Genomic DNA, 24,230 nt, shown 5'->3' on the forward strand with positions numbered 1-24,230 from the left:
GGTTCAAGGGTGGTTCAAAGTCTGGCCCTCGTGCCATATGTTGAACATTATGTTGTTTAGACAGATGCTGGTTCATTGATTACCTGCTATCTTATAGTTTAACATGTACACAATGAATTAATAGCATATATTATTCATATATTAATATACATATTAAAGTCATTTATATGTTTCTGTATTATGTTCACATCATAGTACAGCAATATGTTCTACAGTCTTACTATGCCAGGAATATTATATTATACAGTAGTACTACATCAATATAAGATATTATACAGTAATACTATAGTAATATAATATCATATATCATTGTTTCATAGTAACGTTGTACAGAACAGGTCACATGGTCTGACATAAATAAAACTAGGTCATGGAGACACACAGTGAAACACAGTGTTTTCATGTGTCTTCACTGACACCTAGTGGTTCCCCTGAGGAAGTTCAACAGCAAGTGAAGGTCCTGTAAAACCAGGTCAAAGCTGCTCTGTTTGTGATTGGTTGAATACTTTATGAGACAGAAATGTAAACAGCACGAGGTATAGACCAACACGGGAACTACAAATTGCACGCCCACTTTTGAGACAGCGCCGCTACTCGAGGTCCGTGAGCACTATGAACTGCAACTGCCAATGCATTCCCTATGACAGGATACCGTACCCACTGTAGAGGCAGAACAGGCGGTCACCTGCCCAACTAAGATCTCGCCTCCCCTAAAAACCCCAAACAACCCGAAAATGTCCTCAAAGTCACGCATCCAACAAGCTTTGAATGGACCTGCAGATTGGACCTTCTGTTCCAGAGATAATGATCAAAACATATGAAAACGGCCACTTTCGCCGGTTTTCTGGGTATTGAAAACCTCAAGGGATACGTCCGTGACGTATATACCATGCGACCACTTAATCGTAAGATCTCAGAAGCTAGAACTTTTGACACACTGATGGAGTATATTATAGTATATTGTGGGTAGTATATCGAGATGACAGATATGGGACATTAAAAAGGATAAATTAAATGAATGGGACAGTTTACTAGAACAAACAAAAAAATCGCTACAGCCTCAGTAGTTAACCAGTGAAATGATGGTATTTTACAATGCCTCTCATAGAGATTGCATTGAGAGCTGCAGTTCATCGTTCTAAAGGACCTCGAGTAGCGGCGCTGTGCAAAAGTGGGCGTGGATTTGTAGGCGGCCCTCTTCCGGCCGTGTGTGTCTATCAGGCCCGGAGTGGGCCTGTAATTCAGGCTGGGAGTCAGACACCCTTCCAGGCCACCCTACCCAAACACTAGGCTACATGAACACGAACGCGCCTGCCGCCCCACTCACACACATGCCTTGCAGCACTGACAGTGTGTCAGACCATAACAATAGTCCATTTTGTCTGAGATGTTTCTTGTCAAAAAAACTAAAAATACAAACATATACCACACACTGTAGGCCTACAGTAGTAGTCACTACAACACTCACTTCTACTGTACAGTATGTCACAGGAACAATCCATATGAATTCAACAGTTACAGCATTATTCCTTTACACCGGAAATCATTATTCACCAACACCAACAGTTCTATATCCAGTGCTTTTCTATTCCCTACATACAAGTACCATCACATCTTATCAACAACATTCCCCTTCTTATCCCTAACATTTCCCTCAATACAAGAGTCACAACTAGCCCCATTTAGAACCTCTCCCTCCGCTATGTAGCTCCGAGATGAGTCGTGGCCCGGTGCCGTTTGAGAGAAATATTTTCACACATTTTCCACTTTACATGTTTCTTACCCCTTTCTGCACATATACATATCCAAAAAGTAAAGGTTTTCTGAAATGCTCTCAGATGTTTGAAATTTTAACATACAATAAAATCTATCCAACGAGTTGAAAAAAGCGTTTAAATGGCTTCTCTCCTAAATGTTTCTAAGACATACCCGGAAGTTGCACCCGTAGAGATAACATTACTGATTCCCCTACTGGTAAAATATTGAATTGCATCTTCTAATGCATAATATTATGGAACCGGCTGAGGAGAGAAGCGATTTAAACGCTTTTTTCAACTCGTTGGATAGATTTTATTGTACGTTAAAATTTCAAACATCTGAGAGCATTTCAGAAAACCTTTACTCTTTGGATACGATGTGCAGAAAGGGGTAAGAAACATGTAAAGTGGAAAATGTGTGGATAATTTTCGCTCAAACGGCACCGACAAACGAGGAACCTCATCTCGGAACTATACAGCGGAGGGAGAGGTTCCGATTGGAGATAAGTCACAACAGGACTCCTAAAATAATGCTATGAAAACATGATTGTCTTATTTTGTCATCAAATTAGCTTACCAATAGTCAATATGCCAATACCAATAAGAGTAGAATAACAGTAAGAATAGTAAACGTGTACAGTAGTAGACCTACTGTATGTAAAAAGCAACGTTCAGTTTGTGTGTTATTTCAGTAACATTAAAAGTTGCCAAAGTCGACTCACTCAACTATAAGAGACTAGTAGGTTTTATGTTTGTGATGAGAGACATAATACAACAAACCACATCTACAGCACTAAATGGAATCAGCTTTGACAGTAACCTGTACATTAGTAGCCTAATGACAAGGTTATTTTTTACAGCTAAACATTCAGCCAGTGGTGGAAAAGTACTTGAGTAAAAGTACAAAAGTATTGGCATCAAAATGAACTTAAAGTATCAAAAGCAAAAGTACTCATTATGCATTAAGTCCCATTTCAAGTTTTCAAATATATAAAAAATCTTTTGAGAATAGCAGATCTACAAGCTCACAATGTGTCGCATTGTGAGCTTGTAGATCTGTTATTTTGGTGGGTATGTATGTTTTGTAATAATAATCAAAATCTACAAAGTAACTAAAGTTTTCAAATAATTGTAGCGGAGTAAAAGTACAATATTTTCCTCTGAGATGTAGTTGCATGAGTAGAAGTAAAAGTACTGAAAATTGGAAGTACTCCGTGAAGTAAAAGTACCTCAGAAGTCTACTTAAGTACAGTACTTGAGTAAATGTAGTTACTTTACACCACTGCATTCAGCCATATAGAATAGCCTACCAACATACAAATAACTCAATATTGTGTCAGTTATATGTCCAACTATGGACTGTTTGTTGTGGCATCTATAGGTCAGTGATTCTCAACCTTAATTTTAAGGACCCAGCTGCAGTGCATAAAGTATTGATTAGACCACAGACCTGAGAGCTCAGATTCAGGTTTATTGTCACATCACAGGTTTACAAGGTAAAAAAGTGGGTGACATTTGTTTTGGTACATCGTTCCCATCGCAACGTTATTTCCATAGAAAGAAGGGGGGGGGGGGGAAGTGGGAAGGAGATCCAACATGAGAACAACAAAAAGGCCAAACAAGTTATCTACATATTTACAATAGTACCTGAGATAAAAGAAAAACTAAGGTGCCTGAGCATAGCAGCAGAGTATGTATACTGTGCATGATATACTTATGGACGTTAAGGTGCTTAGAGAAAAAAAAGAGCACAATAAAAAGACAAAAACTGTCAGTGCGTTATAGCCTACATGGGATTAAGGTGCAAAAAATCAGTGCGTGTCGACCGCATAATCCACCTAAGGTGGACTGACCCTGGTATATATGTCCAAGGAGGAGCTAAGTCCAAGTCATTTCTCCCTGTTATAATCCACAGGTGTGTTCAGGAAGAGCCAAAAATAAGTCTGCAACCAGCTGGACAGTACTGCTAAAGAGCTGCTAAATGATGGATTGTTAATCATATAGCTGGTCTAAAGAGAAGCCCTTGTGTTGAGAAGAATCAGTGTTGTGTAACTTACTTTGACTGTCTGGAGGCTTTGAATATATCAGTCATTTAGAAACAGTCTCCTCCACAGGACAGACACCTTTCAGCTCCTCCACCCTTTTTCTTACTGGGAAGGGGCTTGGGGTCCATATTTGATCAAGATAATATGAGGCAAACGTCATTTAATCTCCTTCTCAGACAGATCTCACAGCTCTCTCTCTCTCTCTCTCTCTCACACGTTGCTGCTCTGTTTACAACTGCACTTGTGATGGGGGCGGGGCGGAAAGCCAAACAAGCCAATCACGTCTTGATCCTTCCAGAAAAAAAAATGTAATTACTGACATTTGGACCAATCCAACTAACAGGCACCTATCCTATGTCTGAGGACAGGCAGGACAGGCAGGCCAATCAGACGGCAGGTCACCGGGAATTGACATTTGAACTAAAAGGATAACACAAAAAAGTCCTATGGGGACCACAGCATGTGGTTTCTGTGGAACTGTATTGTTTAAAAGCTTTTTAAATTGTGATATATAGTTGGTATCGTCCTAATTCTGACCTGAATGAATTCTTTAAGAGTTTTCTGTTGGATGCAGAGAATGGATTGAGGTCTGCATGCAGAGTCTCAATTTAGTGTTTATGCCATGTTTCAGGTTCTTGGTTGGTAGTGTGGACCCCACACCTCACAACCATAGAGTTCTATAACAGAGTCTAATAGTTTTAGACAGATTTTAATCAGGATGTTTATATTGATGTTTCTTTAGATCCATAGAAAGCCCTTCTAACACTGTCTCTCAGGTCATTAAAGTTACCAGTCATTACATGTGTTTGACTTTACTGACCTCTACAGGTGTTATGGGAATATTACACAAAACCAAGTGATCCAGGTTGTTGTTTTCTTTGCTTAGTTTTAGCATTTTAACCACTTTGTACTTCAACGTGTTCAAACATCAACTAAACATCATTTAACCACTTTGTACTTCATCATGTTCACACATCAACTAAAACATCATTTAACCACTTTGTATTTCAACATGTTCAAACATCAACTAAACATAATTTAACCACTTTGTACTTCAACATGTTCAAACATCAACTAAACATCATTTAACCACTTTGTACTTCAAACTGTTCAAACATAAACAACATCACAATGTTTTCTCACAATTCTTCAAGAATAGTTGCAAATGTGACACATTTTGTAGACTGTCTGTTTCAAATATCCACAGTATAAAATTACTGTAAGTGGTTTACAGAAAAGCAGTGCAATATGTATTCTCTAGTGTCATATTATCAAGTACAACCTCTTGATATAACTGAGAAACTGCATCTTGCATTTTAAAATCAAGTAACCAATATAATATGTAATATGAAACAGGATCATGTGCTATCATCAGTGTTTTACAATTAACATAAATTAGTTTCATTATTGTTTGATATGAATAACACCTTTCTCCCCAAATAGTCCGAATAAATCTTACCTTTAATATTCAATTATTCTTTCTTTCTGCGCTAGGTTTTATTAGTGACTTATTCCATGGGTCTTCAACAAGGGGTCTGGCACCCCTAGGGGGTCCTCAGAGTTACTAGAGGGGGGCCACCAAATCTCTGTGTGATATGGGAACTTTTCCTTTTATTTACATTAACCACACATCCTTATATTCTGAGTGAGGAAGATTAGATGAAAATAGCCGATCTACAAGCGCACAAGCTTGTAGATCGGATATTTTCCGCAAATAGGTTTGGTGTAGAAGAGAATGCACTTAAAACTTCTGATGATTAGTAGTTTTCTTGCCTACCTATGTTGAATGCACTTATTGTAAGTCGCTTTGCATAAAAGTGTCTGCTAAATGACTGTAATGTAATGTCTATGGAATCTATGAAAAAGTGTTTAATCATCAACAATGTTATACAATATGTAGTGTGGGGGGGGGGGTCCCTACTTCATCTCTCTCTGTGTAAGCTTTAGTATTTGTAGTTTTATACTAACTTGTAATGTGATGTGACAATAAAGTTTGATTCTGATTCTGATTCTGATTCTCTACACTAGGGGGTCCTTGGCCTGGAGTGGATAATGAGCAGGGCTTTACATATATATACATTTGAATGTAAACATACTGCTGGTCAGATGGCTATAGAAGGGGAATAGATATTACATATTTACATGATAATCAAAGGCTCTGAGCACTGGCCTTGTTGAAGTCAATACTCTGTCTATGGTTTGTCTCTCTTAAAGGGATAGTTCACCCCAAAAAAATGTTTTCCTATGGATCACTTTACTTTACTTTACTTTATTTGTTTATTTAGACAGGACAGAGCATATTAATGAACGTCACATGAACGTAAATACACCGGATTTAGCAAAGATGCTAATTTTCATCCGCAGTCCTCACACAAAACATAAAATCTGAAAAACATAACATCAGAAAACAGACAAACGGTGAAATACATTTACATAACATTACATAGCCTAAAAATAAACCTAAAATATGATCACAAATGGTTGCAGCTTTGGTTTTCAAGCAACCATCTTTTCACATTGAATTTAAAAGATGGAAATGTAGCACAATCCCTTATATGCAGAGGAAGGCCATTCCATGCTACACAACCCTGTACTGAGAGGACATTTTGACCGAAGGTTGTTTGCCGGTGCGGCACTTCAATAATAATAATAATAAACTTTATTTGTATAGCACCTTTCATGACATGAAATGCAGCTCAAAGTGCTTTACAGAGCAAGAATACAATTACAGTTAGAACCAATTTAACAATAAAGCAAACAAAGATAAAATAAAATAAAATAAAAGCAAAGGCAAAAGCAAAGGCATAAAACAACATTAAAATAGGGAATACAGTGAGGAATTAAAAATCAACCAAAGAATCAGCTAAAAGCAAGAGTGAAGTAATAGGTCTTGAGCTGTGCTTTAAAGCTATCGACAGAGGCTGCCTGTCTTAGGTGTAATGGGAGTTTATTCCACACTGTCGGTCCGTAAAAGCAGAATGCTGCTTCACCGTATTTTTTATATGTCATTGTAGGCACCTCGAGCAGGTCAGCACTTGAAGACCTGAGGGCCCGGTTTGGAACATATCTCTCTAGGCAGTCAGAGAGGTAGGTAGGTGCCAGACCATTTAGAGCTTTATAAACTATTACATTTTTTTTTAAATCAATCCTAAAAACAACCGGGAGCCAGTGTAGTGAAGCAAGAACTGGAGTGATATGTCTCCTCCTCCTTCACAATCTCCTCGAGTGGTTGCTCTGGTACTGATTCCTCTTTCAGGCTTCCTTTTAATGAATTCCCTTAGGGGGGGCGGGCACAGACCATGTAAGGTCTTGTATATGACCCCAACCTGTTTGAACTTTTTGAAATTGTCGAAGCAAAAAAAATGGAGCCTCCTGAGTATGTTACAATGATGATAAGAGTGAGACTTCCTGTCAAACACCTTGAGCGCACTTTTGTAGAGCTGTTTGATTGGTTTTAGGATCGTCACGCCGCCCTGTGCAAGAGCAGTTTGTAAAACAGTACTCAATGTGTGATAGGATCATACAGTGAAGATACGATCTGGCAGCTCCAACTGTCAGGAAGGGTCTAATTTGTTTAAAATTTTGAAGGTTGAATTTAATCGTATTTGTGACTTTCTTCACTTGTTTTTAAAAGTTAGGGTTGAGTCTAGTATGACTCTGAGGTACTTGAACTCTGGGACAAGTTCAAGTACCTCCCCACCCAGAAACACAGATCAGTCACCCCATGGAGTCTCATTCCTAAGACAATAATTTGATGACCAGCGGACCGGTAGGCAGCGGTTCCGGTAGGAGTTACAAAGGAGACTCTTTGTGTCTCCTACCGGAACCGCTGCCGGTCATCACATTATTGTCTTAGGAATGAGAAGGAAAAAAAAATCCATGAATTCAAGTCTCCATGGGGTGACTGATCCATAGAAGAAAAGGGGGGTGAACTATCCCTTTAACGATAAAAAAAAAAACATTTTAAAATGCAGCCTGTTTCATAATGAGAAGAAGAAAAAAAACTTTCCTGAAACTGCTTTTTCAGGTTGGGATAACAATTTCCACCAATCAGGAGAGAGAATAGTTTTTGTTCATATGATTAAACCACTGAATGAAACACATTCAGAAGGACAGACAACCTGAGCTTTGATCATTTTATAGTAGCTTTATATTAATGTTGAATATAGTCTATAGTAAATACAATAAAAACATAACCTGAGCTTTGATCATTTTATAGTAGCTTTATATTAATGTTGAATATAGTCTATAGTAAATACAATAAAAATATAACCTGAGCTTTGATCATTTTATAGTAGCTTTATATTAATGTTGAATATAGTCTATAATAAATACAATAAAAATATAACCTGAGCTTTGATCATTTTATAGTAGCTTTATATTAATGTTGAATATAGTCTATAGTAAATACAATAAAAACATAACCTGAGCTTTGATCATTTTATAGTAGCTTTATATTAAAGTTGAATATAGTCTATAGTAAATACAATAAAAACACATAACATTGATTGGTTGAATCCTTTATTAATAACATTATTAGATTAAAGTAGTACAGTCAAAGGTTCATTAGGATAAAAGGATAATACAAAAAGCCCACAGGGGCCTTGTTTCCATTGTGGCCCATTGTACTCAATTCATCAGTACATATAATACATACATATTGTAATAAAGCTCAGTAGAAACATAAGGTCTATTTACAGAGAAAGGAGGGGTGGGGGCGGGGCAGAAGATTCAAGGAGATCAAGATGTTCAAGGAGTTAAACTGTGTGTGTGTGTGTGTGCGTGTGCGTGTGCGTGCGCGTGCGTGTGCTTGTGCATGCGTGTAAGCATGAAGTAAGTCGTTGCTGTCAGATGGAAACCTCTTTGTGAGCTATTTTCATATTTTTTTTTTCTAAAATAATGATACAAATAATTGGTTTCTATACCTCTAAATTGATTTAGAATCAAATTTAAATTTGATTTCTACTACTTCTTAAATTGGTTTTCTTCCTGACAGCAACGACTTACTTCATGCGCGCGCGCGCACACGCACACACACACACACACGCACGCACACGCACACGCACACACACACAGTATACAGTATACAGTAACAGGAATATAAGACTATTTATCAACTTTAAAAAGAGTCATAAGAGTCATTGGACAGGCGTCTCATATCCTACTCTTCTCCCTGTGTGATGTTTGTCTGTTTGTTTGTTGTGTTTTTATTGAAATTTGATTAGCCATCAAATAATGATCAGAGGAGCAGAGTTTGTACCACCATAATTAAGATCAGGACTGAAGTATGGATATAGTTTCTCAGTGAAGGTGCAGCCAGTGAAAGAATAGAGATGAACTCTGACCTCCACATCATAAAAGGAGACCAGACCCTCCTCATAATCCACAAACACTCCCACTTTCTGGACCTTCTCTCTTACAGGGAGGAGGACAGAAGGGCCAGCAGCAGCCTTGTACTCATTTCTATTCCTCAACATTATAGTCCAGTAACCATTGTTGGGGTTCAGTTTGATGTCTCCCTTCCTGTTGATGAACTCTCTGGCCACTCCTAGATCCCACCCAGTCTTCCCTTTAACCTGAACCTCATAGTAAAACCTTCCTGAGGAGAAGCTTTGTTTTCCTAAGACACAGGGACAATAAGAGAATCTCTTTGTGTTGTCTGGGAGATTCTTCCTTCTGTCTCCATGACTCACTTGTTTTCTATTCTCAGACAGGATGAGCCAGGGCTGTGCTGTATCAGGGTCCAGAGTCACATCCACTGCATATTTCTGGATCCTCCTCAGCTTCTCAGCATCACTCAGCTTCTTTTCCCTCTCTTGACCGAGTGTCTTCTCCAGCTGAGCCACAGCAGACTCTTCCTCCAGTTCTTTAATACGATCCTTTTAAATCAATGATATTATAGGTTAACGTGTGATAATCATCATTTACTCTCATTTATTACTCTTACTCAGTGATTCTCAACGTTGTGCATTTCAAGGACCCCCAGTTGGATATACATTAGACCATGGACCCCCATTTGATGTGATTTATTTAAATCTCTGAGACCCCAATCTACACTGTAAAATGTTCAGTTTTAATGTAACTCTCAGAGTGTACAAATGGAACCAAATGGACCCATAAGGTCCATTTGGTTCCATTTGTACACTCTCAGAGTTACAGAGCTGTAAGGGTTCATTTGTAACTCTGGTGGTCCCCAGACCCAACGTTAGGAACCAGTGAGTAGATAAACATTAAAATCATAATTTACTCTTACTTTTTATTAATGACTTTATGGAAAATAAAAATACCTGCTGCTCTTTGATCTTCTGGTTAGACTGCTGCTTGTCTTTCTGCAGATCCATGAAGGATTCCTGGGATCGACAATAATACATTTGTACATCATTATTCAGTAAACATGAGAGTTCAAAACATCACATTCACTTCATATTTAAAATTAAAATGTAGGCATTTATCAGCACTCATCCAGAGCAACGTGTGTGTGTGTGTGTGTGTGTGTGTGTGTGTGTGTGTGTGTGTGTGTGTGTGTGTGTGTGTGTGTGTGTGTGTGTGTGTGTGTGCATGTGTACACTCTCAGAGTTACAGAGCTGTAAGGGTTCATTTGTAACCCTGGTGGTCCCCAGACCCAACGTTAGGAACCAGTGAAGTAGATAAACATTAAAATCATAATTTATTATTACTTTTTGGGCGGTGAAACCGCCCATATATGTGAGGTTTGGACATTGCACCCCCCCAACCCTGCGCTGTGATTGGCCACCATTGTACCTCCCTAACCCTGCACCGTGATTGGCCAATCACAGTCTATTCAGGACTGTGATTGGCTAGTGAAACATGACACATGTGCATAGCCCTATAAATAGGACTATGCACTTAAAAAAAACACATTTATGGTTTTTTTTAAGTTAGGGGTGTACAATGGTTGGTCCACTATATTACTTTTCTTTAAGTGAACTTCCATCACTGTGATGACCACTGTGACCACACCGTCCACTTCACACTGGGTGTGATTTTTTTTTTATGACTTTATGGAAAATACAAAAACCTGCTGCTCTTTGATCTTCTGGTCAGAATCACTCAGCTTCTTCTCCATCTCTTCCTCCAGTTCTTTAATACGAACCTTTCAATCAATTATATTATAGGTTAACGTGTGATAATAATCATTTACTCTCATTTATTACTCTTACTCAGTGATTCTCAAAGTTGTGCATTTCAAGGACCTCCAGTTGGATATACATTAGACCATGGACCCCCATTTGATATGATTTATTTAAATCTCTGGGACCCCAATCTACACTGTAAAATGTTCAGTTTTAATGTAACTCTCAGAGTGTACAAATGGAACCAAATGGACCCATAAGGGTCCATTTGGTTCCATTTGTACACTCTCAGAGTTACAGAGCTGTAAGGGTTCATTTGTAACTCTGGTGGTCCCCAGACCCAACGTTAGGAACCAGTGAATTAGATAAACATTAAAATCATAATGTACTCTTACTTTTTATTAATGACTTTATGGAAAATACAAATACCTGCTGCTCTTTGATCTTCTGGTTAGACTGCTGCTTGTCATTCTGCAGATCCATGAAGGATTCCTGGGATCGACAATAATACATTTGTACATCATTATTCAGTAAACATGAGAGTTCAAAACATCACATTCACTTCATATTTACAATTAAAATTTAGGCATTTAGCAGACACTCATCCAGAGCAACGTGTGTGTGTGTGTTTGTGTGTGTGTGTGTGTGTGTGTGTGTGTGTGTGTGTGTGTGTGTGTGTGTGTGTGTGTGTGTGTGTGTGTGTGTGTGTGTGTGTGTGTGTGTGTGTGTGTGTGTGTTTGTGTGTGTGACCAATAAGGGTCCATTTGGTTCCATTTGTAAACTCTCAGAGTTACAGAGCTGTAAGGGTTCATTTGTAACCCTGGTGGTCCCCAGACCCAACGTTAGGAACCAGTGAGTAGATAAACATTAAAAACATAATTTATTATTACTTTTTTTAATGACTTTATGGAAAATACAAAAACCTGCTGCTCTTTGATCTTCTGGTCAGAATCACTCAGCTTCTTCTCCATCTCTTCCTCCAGTTCTTTAATACGAACCTTTAAATCAATGATATTATAGGTTAACGTGTGATAATCATCTTTCACTCTCATGTATTACTCTTACTCAGTGATTCTCAACGTTGTGCATTTCAAGGACCCCCAGTTGGATATACATTAGACCATGGACCCCCATTTGATATGATTTATTTAAATCTCTGGGACCCCAATCTACACTGTAAAATGTTCAGTGTTAATGTAACTCTCAGAGTGTACCAGTGTTGTTTTCGTCAACGATGACGAAGAAGATATGATTTAGTCAACGCCCCTTTTTTTCATGACGAAAACGTAACGTTGACGTGCTGAACATAGCTCTTTGATGACTAAAATATGACGAGACGAATGTGTGTTTTCGTCGACGAGACGATGACGAGACGAAATTTGTATTGGGTGGGACGTTCAAAATGCATTATTTCAATATTTCAATTTTATTTTATTTGGTAAAATACTTGTCTAAAAGGTCCAAAAAAGGTCCTTGCGGTCTTGTTTCCATTGAGATCCTGTGGCCGTTTCTCAATACCCGAACTTGGGAAGCATGGACTTGCGTCCTTGGAAGTTCAGACTTGCAAGTTCGCCTCGGAAGTAGGAACTTCCGAGTACGGGAGGACGGGAGGACGGGAGTACGGTAGTTGGAACGGCAGCGTACTTCCGAGGACGGGAGGACGGGAGAACGGGAGAACGGGAGTACGGTAGTTGGAACGGCAGCGTACTCGATGACGTCACCATCTCGTTATTTTTGTACAACGGAGTATAAAATAAGTTTAATGTGCTGTTTACAACAAAACATTCTATAAAAAATAAAATTTAAATAAAACAACACTGCCTCTTTTCGTTTTCAAAAGAGAAATACATGTTAATATCCCATTTACTGTTATATTTTTTAAAAAGCGTATAGAAATATGCATATGAAGGCCTATACCAGGGGTTTTCAACCGGTGGTCCGCAAAGGTATTGCAGGTGGTCCCTGCCCATGCATAAAAAAAATTCAAAATAAACGTTTCTTAAAAAACGTTTTATTTATTTTACTTTTAATAACTTACAGGAGTTCTTACTGTATCGTGTGTGTGATGTGAGCTTACCATAATCACAGTAATCCTTAATCATATTCCATCATATTCAAACAAAATCACTGTATTTTATTATTAGATATTATATTGATATTATAAGAAAGACAAGCATTTTAAAAGTGAGAACGGGACAAAAATGGACCAGAAGCGTCTTGTAGTTGCTGCTGTGGCTGTAGGCATGCTGCATTTAGAGGCTGAAGAGGAGGCTGCCCAGTGGAGGAGGAGAATCCGTGCAAGGAGAGCCAGGATGGAGCTGAGGAGGCAGAGGAGAGATGCCATGTTGGCCTGCCTCTCTAGTGTTGTAAGTTTATCTAACTAGGCAATTTTTTGTATTGGATCATGCTTTGTGTTAGTAGTTAGCCTAGACTTCAGTTTACTTGGTAAGCATAAATAAAACACAAATAAGTGTGAATAAAGTACCTGTACTGTACCTCATCTGTGTGACATTGTATATCATTAGTCAAAACCAGAATATCCCATGAGTCATGTCTATGAAGGCTAGCTTTATGTATGGTGAAACATAAACCTTTATATAAACTGTGGGACACGTCATTAGTGAAAAGCACTATATTTCATATAAGGCTACAGTGGCTTTCTGGTCTGATAATTCTGCAAGATTTCAGCAATTCAAGAGATGTGGTGTAGACAGAAATAGGTCCAAGTACAGTTGCAACTCTGGTCTTCATTACATAATAATGTAATAATGTAGGTTTGGGTGATATGGACCTTGATATTTTGATGTTATGGTGAAATCACTATGAGATTTAAAAAAAGTAAAATAAGGGCAAGATCACTTTAATAATAATAATAATAATAATAATAATAATACATCAGACTTATATAGCGCTTTTCTAGTACCCAAAGTCGCTTTACAAAACAGTTTAAAAACAATTTTATTAGGAGAAAAAGAAGATGTTAAAAGGCTAAAAACAAAAGGCTAAGGCTTAGAGGAAGAAAGTGAGATTTGGTTTGGGTTAAGCAGGGAAAGCGAGTCTAAAAAGGTGGGTTTTGAACACGGCAAGAGTGGGGGCGGCTTTGATGTGAGGTGGGAGTGGGTTCCAACCTCTACTTTGGTAGAGGTTTGGGTTGTGTAGTTACCTGTCCAAGGTGGACAAGAAATCAAAAAGAATTGCTCCATTGATTAGAAATTGAGAATTCAAAATATGCTCCTCATTGACACTGTACAGTGAAACAGTTCTTAAAGTCACTCTTTTAGCACTAACAAGGCTGATTCAGACAATATAGATCACCAAACACAGTACTGTTTTTTTTTTAAAATAAAAATATCAACTTCCTGTTGATTAACTATTTTTATTAAGAAGAAAACCCGGACTGGATCTGGATCATTGTCTGAATCAGTTTGTTTCTTTATGTGCTAAAAGAGTGACTTTGAGAGCTGTTTCACTGTACAATGTAAGTCAATGTGGAGCATATTTTGAATTATCAATTTCTAATCAAGGGAGCAATTTTTTTTTTCTTCTTGACTACCTTTGGAGTTACATCATGGCAAGGTAACTACACAACCCCAACCCCTACCAAAGTGGTCTTGCCCTTTAAACATGTGTGCTATCAATGCCACTGCCTAGATAGACTCCAGCAAAGGTGTCACGTGACAAAAGGAACAGATCTACAAGGCAACAATGTATGACGCAACGCGTTAGCTTGTAGATCTACTATTTTTGTCACATGACATCCTGTGTACATTAGGTGGCACGTATTTCAAGTAATGCTAGACATGTTTTGGGACAATAGACAATGCAAATTAGATCCAAGCATTAAAAAAATTCAGTTAACCCATTAAGACCGGGAAAGCATCTGTGTGTCATTTTAAGATTTCTTTGGCTATTCAAAAATAGCAGACATACAAGCTCACTATGAGCTGGTCTACTGTATCTGATATTTTTTTGAAAAATCGTGGAAGATTTGTGCACAACAAAACTTGTATATATATATGTTTTAAAGCAAACATTTTAAACTCCGATCTGTGCTTCTGGGTGGTCCCTGGAACAACATTTAGAGATGGGGGTTCGCGGCTAAATACATATCATTTTGTGGGCCCTTGACATGGCAAAGTTGGAGTACCACTTATACAACATACTGTTAGGATTTAGAAAACATTTGGCCGCGGACCCCCATCTCAAAACGTTTTATTCCAGGGACCCCCACAGAAGCAATGATTAAAAAAAAAAAAAAAAAAAAAATGATGTGCACAAATGTCCCAGAGTTTAAAAAAAAATGCAGATCTACAAGCTCATAGCGTGGCACAGTGCCGCACTATGAGCTTGTATATCTGCCATTTTGTGACATGATGTTCTTTTTTTTACAGGACCAACCCACAGTGCGCTATGCGCAATTGAATGAGCATGTCCCCTTCCTCAGTCCCCTGTACTTCGCCGGTGGCGACACAAAACCAGCCCTACGGCTATCCAGGTTGAGTGTGACCATGCTCATCCATATGCTGCCCCGGGAGAAGGACCACGGATGGAGCCATGAAATTGAGGTGCTGGTGACACTTTACTGGCTGGCCTGTGGGGCGTCCTACAGGATGACACGAGACGCCTTCGGGATGCCAATCTCCACCATCTGCAGGACGGTCCACAAGGTCTTGGGAGGAAATGATGACAGAGCTCCTCCACAGAGTGGTTCATTTCCCCAGACCCGAGGACATGGAGGAGGTGGGGGCCGAGTTTCGCTGGCTAGCTGGACATCCGGTATTCCGCCATGCTGCCGGTGCCATCGACGGTTGCCACGTCCGAATCGTCCCCCCTAGACTGCCACAAAAAAAGTGCTACATTAACAGGAAGCTTTTCCCCTCACTGGTCCTGCAGGGTATCTGTGATGCGAATGGCAGGTTCCTGTTTACATTGGCCAACCAGGTACTGTACATGATGCCCTTGTCACGCGTCACTCTTTTAGCACATAAACGAACAAAGCTGATTCAGACAATATAGAACATCACCAAAGCCAGTACTGTTTGTATTTTTAGTGCAAATCGAAACTTCCTGTTGATTTTACTATTTTTAATAAGAACAAAACTGTCAAGTCTAGGCTAATTACTAACACAAAGCATTATCCAATACAAAAATTGCCTAGTTAGATAAACTTACAACACTAGAGAGGCAGGCCAACATGGCATCTCAACAAGACGGCAATCCGCAGTCTTCAACTAGTAAAACCAACAGGAAGTTAACATTTTTATTAGAATAAACAAAACAGTACTGGGTTTGGTGATGTTCTATATCGTCTGAATCAGCGTTGTTTACATTCGTTTATGTGCTAATAATAATGTCAATGTTTATGTACAATGTAAGTCAATGAGGAGCATATTTAGAATGATACATTTCTAATCAATGGAGCGATTATTTGTGATTTCTTAATCTTGTCCACCATGGCACGTTAAATAGACTCCAGTAAAGGTGTCACGTGACAAAAAGAACAGATCTACAAGCTAACAACATATCACGGTGCATTTTAATTTTGGTCACTTTTACCTCACCGAAGCCTCGCCGGTCTACTCCACGTCCTGAGCTTCCTTGTGGGCAGGGGGTGGAGCCGGGAGGAAGCCTCGCCGCTCTGTTCCAGGTCCTCAGCTTCCTCGCGGCCAGGGGGGTGGGGGATGGCACTGAGAGGGACTTGTCTGGGAACGGTATTGCGCCATGCTGCCGGTGCCATAGACGGGTGCCACGTCCGAATGGTCCCCCCCTACATCAACAGAAAGCTTTTGCCCTCACTGGTGCTGCAGGGTATCTGTGTTGGAGCGATTATTTTTGATTTCTTGTCCACCTTTGGAGTTACATCATGGCACGTTAACTACACAACCCTAGCCTCTACCAAAGTGGTATTGACCTTTAAACATGTGTGCTATCAATGCCTCTGCCTAGATAGACTACAGTAAAGGTGTCACCTGACAAAAAGAACAGATCTACAAGCTAACATATCACAGTGCATTTTCATTTTGGTCACTTTTACCTGGCCGAAGCCTCGCCGGTCTTCTCCAGGTCCTCAGCTTCATTGCGGGCAGGGGGGGGGGGGGCCGGGAGGAAGCTTCCCCGGTCTTTTCCAGGTCATCAGCTTCCTCCCGGCCGGGGTGCAGTAATTAGAACCCTATTTTCAGGAGCATAAAGACCCACCAACAGGCAAAGGGATAGAGCCCGGTGGTGCCACAGCTGCAGGTGGCGTGGTGCGCTTAGCGACCTCTAGCCCTTCTTCGAAAGCAGAGGAAGCCAGGGAAAGCCAGCCACGACCTAAGAAAAAAAAATGAAGATATGCTGGATTTGTTTCGGGAGGAAGCCTCGCCGGTCTGTTCCAGGTCCTCAGCTTCCTCGCGGCCAGGAGGGTGGGGGCGGGAGGAAGCTTCCCCGGTCTTTTCCAGGTCATCAGCTTCCTCCCGGCCGGGGTGGGGCGGCTCTCCACTGGATTCCTGACAAGAAAAAATATACGATAATTTAAAGCAATCTGCTTGTGTTCAAATATGTGTATCAAATATAATTTTATTCCAAGGCAACGTCTCTCTTCCATGGTTAGAGAGGGAGAGAGCGCAAGATTGCATTGGGGATAATGGCTTGTGCAGTCTTCTCTTAATCTGTTCTTTTTGTCACGTCCGATATACATTTAGGCTGCAATCACACAGCCTGTTTGGCGAAAAACTAACTTATGTTACATGTTTTGTGTAATGTACATGTTTTGGAAAATGTTTTTTATCAACAAAATCAATAGCCAAAAACAATGCATAGCCAAATATTTTTCCACGACCCTTGATAAATTCAAAACCTTTTCCTGGACTGGAAAAGGTTTTTTCTAATTATGAAATATTTCAGGGAATTTCATGACTGTGGGGACCCTGTACATTAGGCTGCACGTATTTCAAGTAATGCTAGGCATGTTTTGGGACAAAACATGAAATCAATAGCCAATGCAAATTGTATCCAAACATTTTCTAAAACATTCAGATTAAGACTGTCATTTTAAGATTTCTTTGGCTATTCAAAACATTAACATTAACATTCAACATACATTGGCCAACCAGGTACTGTACATGATGCCCTTGTCATGCGGCGATCACGCTTCTACAAGCAGGCCCTGTATCCACCAGCAAGGTACTTCCTGTTGGGTGATGGAGGCTATCCGTGCTTGCAGCACCCTGTGGCTCTTATGACTCCATACCGCAAGCCTTTGGCAGGTAAGAACGCTCTTCCTGTGTCATAAGAAAACACACACACACACACACACACACACACACACACACACACACACACACACACACACACACACACACACACACACAGAGAGAGTACTTTGGTGACTTTGAAATACACAATAGATTTACAAAGTACATTTGAATTCACAGGCCAAGTTCAAGCACGGTACAACCGGCACCACACCAAAGGACGCAACATCGTAGAGCGTACCTTTGGGATGCTGAAGGCACGGTGGCGCTCGATCTTCCTTCGGGCCCTGGAGATCAGGCCCATCTTTGCCCCAAAGGTGATCGCTGCATGCTGCATATAATACTCCACAACATTTGCAAGGCAGCAGGGGATATCCTGGACGAGGAGGAGGAGCAGGAGGAAGGCCCGGGCCCAGTTGAGGAGGATGGCGCAGACGGCGCTGAGAGGGAACTGTCTGGGAACGGTCTCCGAGAGAGGCTTGCTGATGAAATCAGTGCTCCTGATGAACTGGATGCATGGCTGGGAGACCATGATTACATGTAGAGCAGAGGTCTTCAACGGTGGTCCAGGACCCCTAGGGGGTCCTCAGAGTTACTACAGGGGGGTCCACCAAATCTTTGTGTGATAGGAACTTTTTTTTTACATTATCCACTTGAACCCTAGCATCCCTATTCTGAGAGGAACATTAGCCGGAAATAGCAGATCTGCTATTTTCAGCAGAGAGGTTTGGTGTAGGGGGGAGCAGACCAAGTACAGAGCGCAAGGTCAAGTTTACTAAGTATTGATGGTTCAAGTGGTTAAATATATGAAAATACACATTAACATGAATCTAGCACAACACTACACAATGATAGTGCTGTCAAACAAGTCCATGGATCTATCTATGAAATCTATGAAAAGGTTTAATCTGCAACATATGTAGTAGGGGGTCCCTGCTTCATCTCTCTCTCAGCTATAGGGGTCCTTGGCCTGAAAAACATTGAAGACCCCTGATCTACAGACAGAGGAAGGTTTGTGTACAGCAGGGGTGTTCAACAGGGGGTCCGGAACCTCTAGGGGGTTCTTAGAGTTACTAAAGAGGGTCCGCCAACTCTTTGTTTGATGGGGAACAAGCTTATAGATCTGCTATTGTTCCGAACAATAGCCGAAAATAGCAGATCTATAAGCTCACAACACTGCGAAGAATTGCTGTAGAGGGAAAAAGAGCAGACTAAGTACAGAGGCCAACGGTCAAGTTGACTAAGCATTCATAGTACAAGTTGCATCATTTCATTTCATATAATTAGATTGTAAATAGTTGTGTATATATATATATATATATATATATATATATATATATTTATATATATGTTGTATTATATTAATTTCATGCAATGGTGTCTTTTCTGTTTTGTTGTAAATCAAATTAAATAATATAATTTACTTTCAAGAATGTGTTAAAATGTAATTACTTGTACAACAATTGACAAATGAAACAAATCCCTGGGAAGTGAACAAAATAGACAACATATATTACATATTAACGGTACACTACCCAGGGGGGTAGTTTTTTTTTTGGGGGGGGGGTCCCCAGATGAACAGCTTAATCCATTAAGACCTGAGGCTTTTCTGAAAAACTTATGTTGCTATATCAGTGGTGCTCAAACTTCGTTCCAACTTTTTTGTTCCAGGGACCCCGAGAAGCAAAGATTTTAGTTAAAAATGTATATGTGTTCAAATATTTGCATACATTTTCAAAATTCTTTCAAAAATAGCAGATCTACAAGCTCAAAGTGCGGTTCAAATATGATTTTTTCACTACATTTTGTCCACCAGTTTCTCAAACAGAGCCAGATATCTCTCCGAGCGCTGTGTGGCTGCCCTTTCCCTCTCCTCTTCTCTTCTCAAGTCCTCCCTGTGCCTCTCCTCTTCTCTCTCGGACTGCTCTCGCAAGAAATCCAGCAAATCTTCATTTTTTTCTGGCTGGCTCTCCCTGGCTTCCTCTGTTTCTGATAGGCTAGAGGTCGCTAAGCGGACCACGCCACCTGAAGTGGCAGTGATATTGGATGCAACCACCAGGGGGGCATTCATTGAGTGCTGCCCCCCGAGAGCAGCATCCATCTGACTGTACCACTTCCAGGTGGCAGCTGTGACATCACCGGGCTCTACCCCTTTCCCAGATGGTGGATCTTTATGCTCCTGGAAATAGGGTTCTAATTACTACACTGTGAAACTGACTATTCACATTCCCAAGTAACACTTTCACTCAAGGAATGCTGCGTCTTTGCAGATGTTCAGATTACCTTGTAGCGATCTTTGAGATTATTCCACTTCTTGCCTGCCTGTTTGCCTGTCATGGACAGGCCTGAAGTCTTAACAAATTCCCTGAGAAAACAACAATACTGACTCACTTCCACTACAATAATAAGAAATCATTAAAGATGGACACTGCCCAAATCTGACACCAACCACTGCCCAGATATATAGGAAATGCTAGAAGCACTCAATACTCACTCCCATCCAGATTTAAACGTGTTTTTCTTCCCAGTGAAGTACCGGTCATTGGTCCCCCGCCAGGTAATGAGGGCCTGGGTTTCCACATCTGTCCCTTGAATAATATTGTAATGCTGTATGTTAGTTTAAATGCACATTGGTAGCAATTGTTCAATAATAATTACATGCAAATTTGATCAAAAGAACACAAAAGAGGCAGTTAAGTACCACTTTAAAGTTGGATACTAATAGGTTAAATGGACTAATTTACTAATAAAGTTGAACTATAAAGTTATGAATCCTAACTTTGCACTCAGTCAAACCAATTTGCCCAACTGAGACAAAAGACCAGTGGTCAAAGCAACAAAGTACATTTACTTTCCAATTTCCAATACTTTTACTTCTACTCCACTACTTCTACTCCAAATCTACTCCATTACAATTATTAGAAAACTTCAGTTACTAGTTACTTTGTAGATTTAGATTATTATTACAAAACATACATTAACCACTTGAGCCATATCTACATTTCGCCCATTAGAAAATAGCCGATCTACAAGCTCACTTATAGGACTTGTAGGTCTGCTATTTTCAAAAGATTTCTAGACATTTTATACATTAGAAAACTTGTGAAATGGGACATTCTGCATAAGGATTACTTTTGGTATTTAAGTACATTTTTATACCAATACTTTTGTACTTTTACTCAAGTAATTTTTTTATTCCGGACTTTTGCTTGTAACAGAGTATTTCTACATTGCAGTATTGTTACTTTTACTCAAGTAAAAAATGTGAGTACTTTTTCCACAACTGATAAACAAATGCATATTTCTCTGGATGAAGTCCTCTTGCTTGGTGAAAAGTCTCGTTGACAGCTCAGTGCAGAATTAACTCCCTGGACGCATACCTTCAATTGAAGTAAAATAACGTTAATACTACTCGCATAAACACATATCAAACATTAGTCAGAGGCAGTTCTATCTCCCCAAAATTGGCTGAGACTATAGAAGTCCAATAAATATATCCACAACTAATTAGATCTCATTTGAACCACTACAAAGAAGACCCAGCTGAACCAGCGGACACTTTCAAAAGTACTGGCCGCAAATAAGGCTTCTTAGGCGGGGTACAGTGGTCTGACGGGCCGGGTCATCTGCGGCCGGGTTAACAGCGGCTAGCCGGCTACACAAACGTCCGAAAGTTCGGTGCACAAATCAGCCACAGATTTGAAGTTAATTAACAACATTCAAGCCTAAAATAAATCTTAAAATTACATTCTGTGGCAAAACAAAAAAAGAATTCGGACATTTCTTACCGCGGTCCGTGGTCCTGTTTTTCAAGCGCTGGTGGTCCGGTGCGGTGTTGCATTCTGGGCAATCTGCTGTGAAAAGTCCTCAGCGAGTCTAGTCTGAAGCATGCTCGGTAAAGGGGGCGGATCAAGTTCACATCCGGGTATTTGGTCTGTACTTGGGCAAATGCGAACTTAGAATTGGAACAGTACTTGGGCAGCGACTGATGACGTATCACGAGTTCGTGAGGACGGGAGTACAGACAAGTTCGGGTATTGAGAAACGGCCTGTGAGTGCACAGTCTATGATTTGCAGTTTTATTCCTTCATTTATACTTCTGTAGTACGACGGTTTCGTTCGCCAAAAATAGCAGATCTACAAGCTAACAACGCGTCTCTCGACCGCACGTCCGGACCGCATTGATTGCTTGAAGATCTGTTGTGTTCATCACACACGCTCCCAAAGTCCCCGCCCCCTTTCTTCTTGGCAGCGAGGCGATCGCAGTTCTTGTCTCGTCAGTCTGCAGTGCTCGGTGCCCGACACGGTGCAAAGTGCAAACTAAAGTTAATTGCAAAGTTTGCAATGTTCGAACGTCACTCGATATAACTTTTAACCAAACGCGGGTGAAACAGCAAAGGTGTCCCGTCCCCGCATAAAGAGTGCACGGCACGCACATGGACGGACTTCGCGTATCGATTAAAAACAACAATTCGTACCTCGCTTACAAAAGCTTATCAACACCATGAATTAACATAGGAATGACCGACCTGGCTGGATGCATATGCATATCAATGATCCATTGTGTGACCTGCTAGTCTACTGTTAGTAGGTACAGTAGGTGTAATAATACTAGGCTACTGTCAGCAGTGGTGGAAAAAGTACTTGAATAAAAGTATCAGTACTGCAATGCAGAAATACTCACAAGCTCACAACGGGTCGCAAAGCCACGCGTTGTGAGCTTGTAGATCGGCTATTTTCAAATAGCTGAAGTATATATGGATAAAGTGGTTAATGCGTGTTTTGTAATAATACAAATCTACAAAGTAACTAAATTGTAGTGGAGTAAAAGAACAATATTTGCCTCTGAGATGTAGTGGAGTAGAAGTAAAAGTACTGAAAATTTAAGATAATCCAGTAAAGTGAAAATTCCTCAAATTTGTAGGCTACTTAAGTACATGTACTTAGTTACATTCCACCACTGACTGTCAGATGTTCTGTCTGAAGCAGTCTGTTACATACTAACTCACCATAAGCAGCCTACACTGAATGTCACATGATGCAACAGCTGGATAAAAAGGAATATATATCTATCTATCAGTATCAGCAGCATAAAAACTAATATTATCTATCTATCTATTAGCAGCATAAAAAACTAATATTATATCTACATCTATCTATCTATCAGCAGCATAAAAACGAATATTATATCTATATATCTATCTATCAGCAGCATAAAAACGAATATTATATCTATATATCTATCTATCAGCAGCATAAAAACTAATATTATATCTATTTATCTATCTATCAGCAGCATAAAAACGAATATTATATCTATATCTATATATCTATCAGCAGCATAAAAACTAATATTATATCTATATCTATCTATCAGCAGCATAAAATCTATCTATCTATATGTAGCCTGTCTGTCTGTGAACACATTAATTAATAAGATATGATGATTCATTATATTATATAATATAATGATTATACGTGCCCCATGATCATATCTTATAAAATGTTATAATCATATAATATAATTAATCATCATATATGTTATTAATAATCATACAATAATAATAATCCTAAAAACGAACATAAACAAATTATGGTGATATATATCGTCTATCGTGATATTTCTTGAAAAATATCGTGATAGTATATTTTTCAATATCCAACACCCCTACTACGGACCCCTATTTTATGGCATTTCTATCTCTGGGACCCCAATTCATATTGTAAAATCAATGTTAATTTAACTCTGAGAGTGTATAAATGGAACCAAATGAACCCGTTAGGGTCCATTTGGTTCCATTTGTACACGCTCAGAGTTACAGACCCATAAGGGTCCATTTGGTTCCTAACTATCCATCATTTAGCTGGGGACCCCCTGGAACTCCCTCAAGGACCCCTGGGGGTCCCCAGACCCCACTTTGAGAACCAATGGCTTAAGCTAACTTGGATTGTTTAGCCTTGTATCAAGGCTATGGATTGTTATGAGTAAAACATGCAGGCTTTTTTGGCTGGACAGGGGCAAGTGAAAGCAAGTGAAAAAGGGGGTACGTCAGTGAAGTAGGGGTTCAATGGTTGTTTGCATCATGCCTATGACTGTGACGT

General features: G+C 39.7%; 3 protein-coding genes and 1 long non-coding RNA gene across 5 annotated transcripts in view; 1 reads left to right on the top strand and 3 right to left on the bottom strand.

Moving 5' to 3' along the window:
• Positions 1-8,357: 8,357 nt before the first annotated feature.
• LOC308103510 (E3 ubiquitin-protein ligase TRIM21-like) lies at positions 8,358-10,149 on the bottom strand. Its single transcript, XM_080453507.1, has 2 exons — positions 10,090-10,149; positions 8,358-9,681 (listed from the first exon to the last, which is right to left on the bottom strand). The coding sequence occupies exons 1-2, from the start codon at positions 10,141-10,143 to the stop codon at positions 9,031-9,033; spliced, it is 705 nt and encodes a 234-aa protein (XP_080309633.1). The 5' UTR covers positions 10,144-10,149; the 3' UTR covers positions 8,358-9,030.
• A 756-nt stretch (positions 10,150-10,905) lies between these two features.
• The window catches only part of LOC308103072 (uncharacterized protein), a gene marked incomplete at its 3' end in the record, with an annotated part of 163,861 nt that continues 150,536 nt past the window's right edge, over positions 10,906-24,230 (bottom strand). The window contains exons 20-22 of the mRNA XM_080452920.1: positions 11,800-11,894; positions 11,453-11,457; positions 10,906-10,916 (exon numbers count right to left, since the gene is read on the bottom strand). Of these exons, the coding sequence (XP_080309046.1) occupies positions 10,906-10,916; positions 11,453-11,457; positions 11,800-11,894 (111 nt within the window). The remainder of the gene's footprint in view (positions 10,917-11,452; positions 11,458-11,799; positions 11,895-24,230) is intronic.
• On the top strand, positions 12,002-15,733 carry LOC308102679 (uncharacterized protein). The gene is made up of 2 exons (XM_080452511.1): positions 12,002-13,262; positions 15,288-15,733. Exons 1-2 carry the CDS (start codon positions 13,098-13,100, stop codon positions 15,729-15,731), a joined length of 609 nt encoding a protein of 202 aa, XP_080308637.1. The 5' UTR covers positions 12,002-13,097; the 3' UTR covers positions 15,732-15,733.
• On the bottom strand, positions 16,459-19,304 carry LOC308102680. 2 transcript variants are annotated; one of them, XR_013934680.1, is made up of 4 exons: positions 18,370-19,304; positions 17,975-18,155; positions 16,931-17,381; positions 16,459-16,708 (listed from the first exon to the last, which is right to left on the bottom strand). It is a non-coding gene; the product is annotated as an uncharacterized lncRNA (long non-coding RNA). The 2 variants fall into 2 exon arrangements; XR_013934681.1 differs by having other exon boundaries at positions 16,459-17,381.

This window comes from Gymnoscopelus braueri (genome assembly GCF_963280865.1).
Source record: "Gymnoscopelus braueri genome assembly, chromosome: 16".
Taxonomy (NCBI): domain Eukaryota; kingdom Metazoa; phylum Chordata; class Actinopteri; order Myctophiformes; family Myctophidae; genus Gymnoscopelus; species Gymnoscopelus braueri.